This window comes from Hippocampus guttulatus, chromosome 22 (assembly GCF_054856545.1).
Source record: "Hippocampus guttulatus isolate MCC_2025c chromosome 22, RoL_Hgut_1.0, whole genome shotgun sequence".
NCBI classification, from domain to species: Eukaryota; Metazoa; Chordata; class Actinopteri; order Syngnathiformes; family Syngnathidae; genus Hippocampus; species Hippocampus guttulatus.
The window spans coordinates 4,143,712-4,153,631 of record NC_141282.1 but is presented as its reverse complement, the minus strand read 5'-3'; the positions used below and the strand labels follow the sequence as shown (position 1 = coordinate 4,153,631).

General features: G+C 50.9%; 1 protein-coding gene across 1 annotated transcript; it reads right to left on the bottom strand.

The window, feature by feature from the left end:
• Positions 1 to 1,511: 1,511 nt before the first annotated feature.
• Positions 1,512 to 8,955, bottom strand: LOC147186121 (uncharacterized). Its single transcript, XM_086103175.1, has 23 exons — positions 8,636 to 8,955; positions 7,817 to 8,019; positions 7,634 to 7,738; positions 7,458 to 7,553; positions 7,287 to 7,397; positions 7,079 to 7,202; positions 6,599 to 6,995; positions 6,181 to 6,248; positions 5,850 to 6,093; positions 5,591 to 5,766; positions 5,285 to 5,507; positions 5,049 to 5,194; positions 4,691 to 4,782; positions 4,469 to 4,626; positions 4,236 to 4,381; positions 3,923 to 4,160; positions 3,509 to 3,850; positions 3,238 to 3,380; positions 2,924 to 3,173; positions 2,734 to 2,858; positions 2,395 to 2,656; positions 2,227 to 2,330; positions 1,512 to 2,146 (listed from the first exon to the last, which is right to left on the bottom strand). Exons 1-23 carry the CDS (start codon positions 8,673 to 8,675, stop codon positions 2,139 to 2,141), a joined length of 3,801 nt encoding a protein of 1,266 aa, XP_085959301.1. The 5' UTR covers positions 8,676 to 8,955; the 3' UTR covers positions 1,512 to 2,138.
• Between the last annotated feature and the right edge of the window lie 965 nt (positions 8,956 to 9,920).

The window sequence follows — 9,920 nt, the reverse complement described above, 5'->3', positions numbered from 1 at the left end:
CCTAGGCAATATACCAACAAGTCATGACACCCAAAGGAGTGAAGCCACAAGGAGACTCGAACCTCAGTCAACCGAATAGCAAGCAGTTGCCTTATCATCGAGCCACCGCGGGGTGATGACAGCACGACAAGATGCCATATTCCAGTAATGCATGGCTAGGCAATATAAAAGCAACAAGTCATGACACCTAAAGGAGTGAAGTCACAAGGAGACTCGAACCTCAGTCAACCGAATCGCAAGCAGTTGCCTTATCATCGAGCCACCTCAGGATGATTGCAACACCACAAGATGGCATATTCCAACAATACATACCTAGGCAATAAATACCAACATGTTACGACACCTAAAGGAGTGACGCCACAAGGAGACTCGAACCTCGGTCAACCAGATCGCAAGCAGTTGCCTTATCATCAAGCCACCTCGGGGTCATTACTCACCACAAGATGGCATATTCCAGCAATACATACCTTGGCAATATTAAAAAAGTCATGACACCTAAAGGTTTGAAGGCACAAGGTGACTCGAACCTCGGTCACCCGAATCGCAAGCAGTTGCCTTATCATCGAGCCACCTCAGGGTGATTGCAACACCACAAGATGGCGTATTCCAGCAATACATACCTAGGCAATATTAAAAACCAATAAGTCATGACACCTAAAGGAGTTAAGCCACAATGAGACTCGCACCTCGGTCATCCGAATCGCACGCAGTTGCTTTACCAATAAACCATCTCTGGGTGGCGAATGCTCCACAAAATGTCATATTCAAGCAATACATACCCAGACAATATAAGCAATTAAATTATGACAGTTATAAGGGCAATCTAGTGAAATGCTATAAGACGTTGCCTCCGAGTCATGAACCTTTGGTTCGATCCCAGTTTTCCGCTGTGCTTATTTATGCGAACGATGTACTGAGTGGGAATCGAACAGTGACCGTCGTTGTCGGTATCCAAATTTTACACCACTAGTCCACCAGTCCGCGGAACTCGCCGGATTTCTTCGCGGGATTTAACCTTATATGTGAGCTGAAGATTCCGCAAGAAATGTTCGAATCTCTTTTCCTGCACCATTGACAATTGCCCGACGAATACATTTGTCAGTGGAGCTAAAGCTGAGGATTGAAAAAGCGCGTCAACAAGTTAGCAGCGAACTTATTTCTGACCCATATTCAAAACCAAGTTTAAGAACCCCCGTCCGCCGTTACGGAAATCAGATGTGAATCCATAACTATTTTATATCCTCCTGTCACTCCAACGTTCCAGTGGATACACTTCAAAAATAAAACGGGCGGCCCATAAGTGACCGTAGTTGCAGTTACAATGAATCCATGCAGCACCACTATGAACCCATCGCCCCAAATACTCGTATTTTATATCCTTCTTTGACTACATTTTCCATTGGATTCATTTAAAAAACGAAACGGGCGGTCATAGTTGTAGTTACACAAATTCGCCACCGGAGGGCGGCGTTTCACTCAATTCATTTAGAGTCATCGTCACAACCTTTTTTTTCCCTTTTTCGGAGGTTTATTGAGAAGGATCCCGCTGTACAAAGTGTGAAATTCCAACATGACAACTTACAGCAATACATAGGGAATCAGACAAACGGTGATAAAAACGATTATATGCATGAACAGGAAAAACACAGCCATTGAAAAAAAAAGATCAAATAAATTACCTCCAAAACTTTGGATCACAGACAGCAACATGTTTTTAAATAAATAGAACTCTGCTTAAGACGTCTGACGCGATTACGAAAGAAGAATGCATCTCACTCTTTAGCACTTGAAATTGTATCCACCAAAAGTGTATAAAATGAAGTAGAAAGGTAATAGATTGGACAAGTGAAGTGTTTGTCAAGTACAAAAAAAAACAACATTGTGGACGTTTGGAAAAAAAACGTCAGTGGTTCCGGGAGGAAGACCAGCAATCATGCGAGGATGCGCTCGCATGTCCGCGTCCCTTTCTGAGCGTCTTCGCTTGGGGGCGACGGGCCAGATGCGCCCGAATATGGCATCGGCGCAGAGGATGACGTCACAGTTTCTTCAGCGTGAATGTCTCGCGTGATCATTTTTCTTCTTCTTCTCCCTCCTTGTGGCTCCAGAATTTGGCACGACGGCAATGCGCCCTTTTTTAATTACGACTCTGCAGCAAAGAGAAAAGCAGTTTCTAAATTTCACACTTCATTTCATCTCCTCTGACAGCTCGCCTCCAAAAGCGCTCACCTACGCCGTCAGCCGCATCGTCGGGCTGCGGGTCGATCACGAGGTACTTGTTGCCAAATATCTTGACCAGCTGGTCGAAATACTTGCACTCCTGCTTGTCTCCTCTGCAAAACAGCGAGACGCGATCAGACGCGGACGCAAACGGGAAGTCACGCGCTCGAGGCTTACCTCCTTCCGTCGAGGAACTGCCGGAAGCTGTACTTGAGCCTCTTGATTCGGGTCTGGCACTGCTCGGGAGTGCGCTGGTAGCCTTGGCTGGCCAGGGCGTCGGAGATCTGCATGTAGATGTGCTTGTTCTTGGTGCAGCCCTTCAGGTTCTCCTGCACATCCTCGCTCCCCCACATGCTCAGCAGCACCTCCGTCTCGCCGTCGCTCCACGGGTGCTTGGAGTTGTCCGCCAGCCACTGGCTGCCCGGGGAAACCACAAAATCTGGAGAGGAGAAAATTGGAATCGTAAAAGTTGTCCTCACTTTTAAATTTTTTGGGGGGGGGCGAGGGGGGCTTCACCTCTGATGGGCTCATACGTGCCGTTGTCGGGCTCATCCGGCGCCAGGATGCCCGCGACCGAGCCGCTGGACTTTAAATCCCGACTGAAGATCTCTTCCATCTCTTGGAAGAACTTGAAGTCCTGCCTGAGACGCAATTTGGAACATGTGGGCGTGAGGAAAAAAAAAATTGTAAAGTAGACTCGACTGACCTTTCGTGGAGGAAGCCGTATTTCAGGCGCTTGATGCGGGTGTAGCACTGCTCGGTGGTCCGGGCGTAGCCTCGGTTGCCCATCTTCTCCGAGATGAATTCAAAGACGTGGCGGTTCTTCAGGCAGCCCCTCAGCGTCATCTGCACGTTGTCCTCCCCCCAGATCTCCAGCAGCGTGTGCGTCTCCTGGTCCGACCACGGCGTCTTCCTGCTCGGGTCGGGCAGCAGGTGGCTGGTGGACGGCTGCTCGTCTGAAACCGAGGCGCGTTCAGAGCGCGGCTTTCGAAATGGGATCGGAAGGCCAGTGGGACCTACAGATGTCCGCGTAGGCTTCGTCGAGGGGTGCCAAGGATATCGACGCGGAAGAAGAGGAAGTGTCGGCGTCGTTGAAAAGGGAGTTGTCGCCCAGCACCGGAGCGAGGAGGTTGAAGTAGCGGAAGGCTGCGGATCGGCCATTTCTGGAATTTTTTTTTAAAAAACAGTCACTGGCAACTTTCAATCTTGAGGCGACGCAACGGCGCATTGCCCCCCCCCCCCCCCCGCGTAATGACGGAAGAGCCGACAAGAAAAATCCCACACGCCGTACCTGCGGCTGTTGCAGTAGCGCCTGTAGGTCTTCTTCAGCCGCTTGATCCTGGCCTGGCACTGCTCGGCGCTGCGGGCGTAGCCGGCGGCGGCCAGCCTCTCAGCGATGTCCACGAAAATGTGGCCGTTGCGGACGCACGTCTTCAGGCTGTGCTGCACGTCGTCGGCGGCCCACACCTCCACCAGCGCCTCCGTCTCCCGCTCGCCCCACGGCGCGTTCAGCTGGTCCAGCGCTCCGCCGTCCTGCTCGTCTCGCTCGTCGCACTCGTCCGGCGGGGACGCCTCGGCGCCGAACGCTCGCTCCATCCGGTGGTAGAACTTGTCATCGACTCGCCTCCCGCATCTGAAAAAGGGAGAAACAGGATGGCGACGACGCTCGGAGGACGACGGCGGCGGCGGCGGTGGCGGCACTCACTTCTTCCCTTCGTGACACTTGAGGAAGTTACTCTTCAGGGTCTTGACTTTCTCGTGGCACTGCTCCGGCGTTTTGGCGTAGCCCAGGTCGCGCAGCCGCCGGGAAATCTCGGCGTAAACGTGGCCGTTGGGGACGAAGCCCGCCAGCGAGCGCTGCACTTCCTCTTCCCCCCACATGTCGATCAGCGCCGACGTCTCGTCGTCCGGCCACGAGCTGACGGACAGTCCCGCTTCTCCCTCTGCCGAGACGCGGCGCAACTTTGACGTTGGCGCCTTGAGGCCCTCAAATCCGACTCCCGATCTTTTCGTTTTACCCGTTTCGGTCACCGAGTCGCCGTTGGAGTCCTCCGATATTTCGATGGGGTCCGCGACGGCGGCGGTGGAGGTGGACGGACGCTTGTCCAGGATTTGCTCCATCAAATCGAAAAATTTGAAATTGACCTTGTCGGTCCCGGAGGCGCTGCGGACAAAAGGTCAAAAAGACGACACGTTGATGATTTTGCAGCGGCGCCGGTTGCAAAGCGAGCTTCTCAATTCGCCGCCGGACCTCATGCCGTCCCGGCACTGCCAGTAGCTCGTCTTGAGCCGCTTGATTCGGGTGTGGCACTGCTCGGCGGTGCGGCTGAAGCCGTGGACGGACAGTTTCTCCGATATTTCGCCGAAAAGGTGCACGTTGGGCGGGAAGCCTTTTGCGTTTTGCTGCATCTAAGGAGAGGAAATGTGAAAATGTGTGTGGATGGGACTTTTGGAAGAAAAAAAAACTGCTCACTTGGGATTCTCCCCAGAGCTCCAGAAGGATGACGGTCTCTTTGTCGGCCCAGGGGACTTTCTTCCTGTCGTCCTGGAGGCTGACGAAAGACACTGAAGGCACAAACCAAAATCAGCAGAATATCACTTGCGCAACCAGCGCTCGCTCCAGAATCACAGAAATGAAATGTTTAAACTGCATTTTTTTTTTAAAACTCATTCACTCCCAAAGACGTTTTTAAACGTCTTTACAGACTTGGTCCAGAATTAGCTGGTACTGAATGAGTTAATCGAGCACACAAGACTTGAACCTTGACCTACTGACTCTTTTGTTTCTAAACGTTCTAATGTCGTATTGGCGCGCTGTTACTTTTTCGTACCGACATCCGGAACGGAGCGGGAGGGCGAGTCGTTGTCGTCGGTCTCGGCGGACGCCTCGTTCGGCGGCGGCGATCGGTGCTCTTTCAGTAAAAAACGTGCCAGCTCATGGTAAAACTTGCACTGGACTTGCTCCAGGCCCTTCATGCTGCGGGACGAAAAAAAAAAAAAGTCAGATCCGAGGAGAGCTCCCCAAACAAAACTAAATGGCGAACCATCTTCTGCTCGGCCCGCCTACTTGTTTTCGTAGCACTGCCTGAAACTGGACTTGAGCCTTTTGAGCCTGGTTTGGCACTGCTCGGGGGTCCTGGAGAAGCCCTGGGCGGCCATCTTGGTGGAGATGATGGGAAACATGTGCATGGTTCTGTTGGCCCCCCTCAGCTCCTGCTGCGTCTTTTCTTGGCCCCACGTGTTGATGAGCGCCAGCGTCTCCGCCTCCGTCCACGGCACGTTTCTCGTTCCTTTGAGCAGAACAACGTAGACTGCTTTTTTTTTTTTTGGTCCCTGTGTGTGTGTGGGGGACAAAATGGCGGCGAGGGCGTACCCATCTCCTGACTGGTCTGCCCCACAATCTGCAAGTCCTCGTCGCCGTCCTGAGACTCCTCGTCGTCGATCACCTCGTCGACGTCGTACGCCGAGTCGGGCGCTGCGGCCGAGGCCGGCGAGCCCAGCACCCGCTTCATGTGCTCGTAAAAGGTGTGTTCCACTCGGGAGGTGCCTCTGGAGGGGCGGGGGGGAGGGACGGCGCTTCAGTTGCAGCGGACGACGCAAACAGGGGGAGGGGGGGGCGGGACGTCACTGACTTATTCTGGCGGAAGCCTTTCTTCAGCCGCTTGATGCGCGTCTGGCACTGCTCCACCGTCCTCTTGAAGCCCCTCTCGGCCATCTTGTGGGCGATTTGGACGTAAATGTGGCGGTTCTTCAGGCAGCCCTTCAGCGCGCGCTGCATCGAGTCGTTTCCCCAAATGTCCAGTAGGTGGAGCGTCTCCTCCTCCGTCCAGGGAAGCTTGGCGTCGATCGCCGAGGCGGCGGGACCTTCGTGAGCGTCTTGCCGTCGCGAGGCAAACGAGAATGTTATCGTCTGCATTTTTCGAAAGTACTCAATGAACGAGGTCATTAATTAGATATCCAAACCTGTATACTCCCCCCATATGGAGATTAGGGGAGATTCGCCAGAATTTTCATCATCCATTGACGACTCTCTGCAAAGTTAAAAAAAAAAAGTGACTTACATTTTTACCGCATTGGCCCGAATATATGATGATGTTTTTTTGCATTGAAATAAGACTGAAAAAGTGGGGGTCGTTTTATATTCGAGGTCTAGACGTTATACCCATTCACGGCGCCAGATGGCGCCAGATATCATCGTTTCAGATGTACTGTTATTATTTTCGGTATAAAAATTAATTTGGTGTTCGCAAAGTCTTTTTTTTTTTCAAACTTGAGTCTTGAAAAAGAGGGGGTCGTCTTATAATCAGGGCTGTCTTATATTCGGGCCAATACGGTATGTTTGTTTTTCTTTTTTAATTCAATGACAGGTCGTTTCGCTTACAAGAAGGCCGACGCGTCCATCCTCTGCTTTGCCGGCGTGTCCACGCCGCCGCTCAGCCTCCTCTTCCTGAGCGCCCGCCCCCCCCTGAAGCTGAGGCTGAGCTCGCTCGCCGCCGGCGCCTCCGGCTCGGGGTCGTTGGACGTCGTCAGGTCGATGGTTTCCTCGCAGGAATTTTGCTTCCTCGCCTCGTGGGAGGACTCCCGCAGCCTCCTGCCCGCCGCCTCCGGGGCGCTCGCGGCGTCACCGGCGGGCGCCTCGGGGCCGCCGGCGTGGTGCTCCGAGGGCCTCGGGTCTCTGTGGGCGGGCAGGTAGGAGGTAGCGTCCGTGACGGCTTTGCTCCCCGGAGGAAGGGACATGGAGGTGAGGATGCAGTCGTCCATCGGCAATAACCTCGGATCTACAAAAAGAAACGTAAGGACGCAGTGTCGCCATGGCAACTGACTCATCGCTTATCAAGTGGGACTGTCCCGATTTGACAACCTTTCTCCTCAAAATGCCCAAGGTTTCTGTGGTGTTCAAGTAGAGCCTTCATGTCCGCTGGTGGGAAAAAGGATTGTAAACAGTCGCTGAGGAAGGACGGAGCGTCTCCGAGCAAAGCTGCCAGCTGAGCAGAGAGGATACAATCACACATTCCTCAACGCACGCGGGGGGGGAGAAATAACAGACGAGGAGGCTAAAACGGGGGCACCTGCGTGAAGTCGGGGACCGGGAGCAGCTCCTCCAGCCGGGATATAAACTCCCACACCAGCATCTCCAGCGCCGCGTGATACTTTGGCCCAAAGTAGACAGGGAAGATCTCCTATGGTAGGACAAAACAAAAATGGCTGCCGCACTCAACGATTCCAGCGCGTGCTCTCACCTCAAAAAAATACTTCCTCTCCACTGGGTCCTCCAGGAGGGAGTGAACCAGCTCCACAAAGTTCACCTCTGACTCCTCCACCAGGTCGATGGTACTCTTGTCAACGCACAACACAAAACCAGTTGAAGCAGGATTTAAATAGATTTTTTTTTTCTTTTTTAAGGTGCCTTACTCACATGGTGATCCTTGGCTGTGCTGACGGGCGCTTTGATTCTGTCCAGATGGGGCTGCATCGTCTGCATATCCGCCGGCTGCTCACCTCGACACAACTCCAGAACCAGCTGAAGCCACACACATGCGCAAAAGCCATCCAACCGCGTTCAATTCGTCCCGTTTTGGAAAATCGTTTCGTTACCTACCCTGGCCCGGAGTCCCAAGGTGAGCTGAGCCCTCTGGCTGTAGCTCATGAGCTCGGGGACCAGCTCCGTCACCATGGTAACAAACTCCTCCAGCATGCCGTAGTGGTCCACCAGTCCCTGTTGCACGACGCGCCACATCGCAGCCGACAGTAGCTGCAAGGGCGGGGCCAGGAGGCGGAGGTAATGCACGGGGAGGTCGTTAGCTGGAAGAGACAAGCAAAAAAATAATAATAATTCCAACTAATTTTATGGTATCATTATTGCTCATGTGTGGACTGACTGACAAAGTGTGTATTTACAAATGTTGAACTGTGCATCCTTTCCTGAGTTCCATATGGAATTTGATGGCACATCATGGGAGGAGCTTATTTGCTGAATCAAAACAAAACAAAAAAAATCACCTCATATGGGGAGGCAATCAAGTCACCACTTCATGGCAGATTGGGTCTTTTTTTTTTTAAACTCCTCTTTCACTATCCTGACTAGCAACCCGATTCATTTGCACTCGCGGGCACCACACGCGCATTCTGGTTCCCATGGCAACAACACCCAATCCCATAATATGCCGCCGACGACACAAGGGTCAGCTGATCAGACAGATAGTAGTAGCCCTCAGGACAGCGCGATGATGCTAAGCAGCTACACTTCACATGCTAATTCGTGCAGTGCATTAGCAAACACGCATACTAGCCGGAACAGGAACGCGCTGCGATCGTCACCTAGTTACCCGCAAGCTCCCCTCAAGGCTGACGACGCCAGTAAATGAACCAACCCGCTTCGTTTCCTTTTTTTTTTGGCGTAACATGACAGAAGACCCACCTCGACTGCTGCCATTTTCAGCTCCTCGTTTTATTTCCATTTAGCAGCTGACTGACAAAAACCCGAGCGGACCCCACCACTCGGGCTGGGAGGACGTCGAGTGGGGGCACAAAAAAGCGTGACAATAACCGCCGAACTCTGCCAGTTCGTGCCGTTAGCTCCGTTTGGTAGCCGGTAGCCGCTTCGCGACTCGTGTTTTTAGCCTGGCAAAAAAAGGGGGGAGAGGCAGAACGGAACAATAGTCGCTGGTCTCATCCGCCTCAGTCCAGATCACAGCAAACCCCCTTTCCTGGTTGGCTGACGAAGACCGGAACGAACCAGTTGTAGCGGCTTTGTGACGCTAGGTGGCGACACCGCTTTATGTTCACTTCCGGTTTGTGCTGACGTTCAAACTGACTTTAGGGAGTTAGGATAAAAAAAGTTACAAAAAAAGCGCACCGTAATATTGAACAGATTACACCGAGACATATTTACGTTCCGTTTTTGTTTGTTTATTGAAATAACTGCTTTATGAAGCAAACGGGTGACAAGCTGTTACATTCACTTCCGGTGTGTGCTGACGTCACCGCAGCAGTTTAAAACAATTTAACATTTAAAATTTATGCACATTTGAGTTCATTTTTGTTCCAAGTTGGGTTTGTTTTTTTGCTTCAATAAAGATTTTTGGAAAAATGGTTAAAAAAAGACAAGATTCCGACTGCACGACTGTAGTAAAGTGTTCATTCTTATACACTATTTTATTTTGTTTCGTTCCTGTATGTTGTTTTGATTAGCTTGAAATAAACATTTTTTATGACGAATCATGATGAGGAGTATTGCATTCATACACCTTGAAGTTTTTTTTCTTTCTTTTTTTTAATAAAAGAAAAGCATGAAGGAGTGCTTTAATTAATTTAAACATTTTCTCATTTTCAAGGTCGACCTGATAAAACATCATACACATCGCTTGCGCATTCAGGTAATTTTTTTTCACTTTATGAACTGTCCAGAATCCAAAATTGTTCGACATTTCATTTTATTACAAATGTTTTAATTCCGTAAATCAAATCGCTCACAGTGAAACTGTATGCATTTAACCTAAATATATACATTTAAATGGTTGTAGCTCACTGACAATACTGTACTATATTCTTTTAAAAAGAGGGAACCCAGTACCTCCTTTTCACCACCAGAGGTAGACATATACCAATTAACAACAAAAAATAAAAATAAAAATCACGCAAGAACTCAAAACTGTAAACAGACCTGTACCAAATTCACCGGTCCGACAACAACCCTCCCGTAA

Bases quoted from the DNA above. Each gene is read 5' to 3' on its own strand.
- LOC147186121 (XM_086103175.1), bottom strand. From the start codon at position 8,675: ATGGAAATAAAACGAGGAGCTGAAAATGGCAGCAGTCGAG. The intron at 5,767-5,849 runs GTCAGTGACGTC...CCGCCCCTCCAG, and splicing joins AAAGGCTTCCGCCAGAATAA to AGGCACCTCCCGAGTGGAAC. The intron at 3,381-3,508 runs GTACGGCGTGTG...AAAAAATTCCAG, and splicing joins CGCTACTGCAACAGCCGCAG to AAATGGCCGATCCGCAGCCT.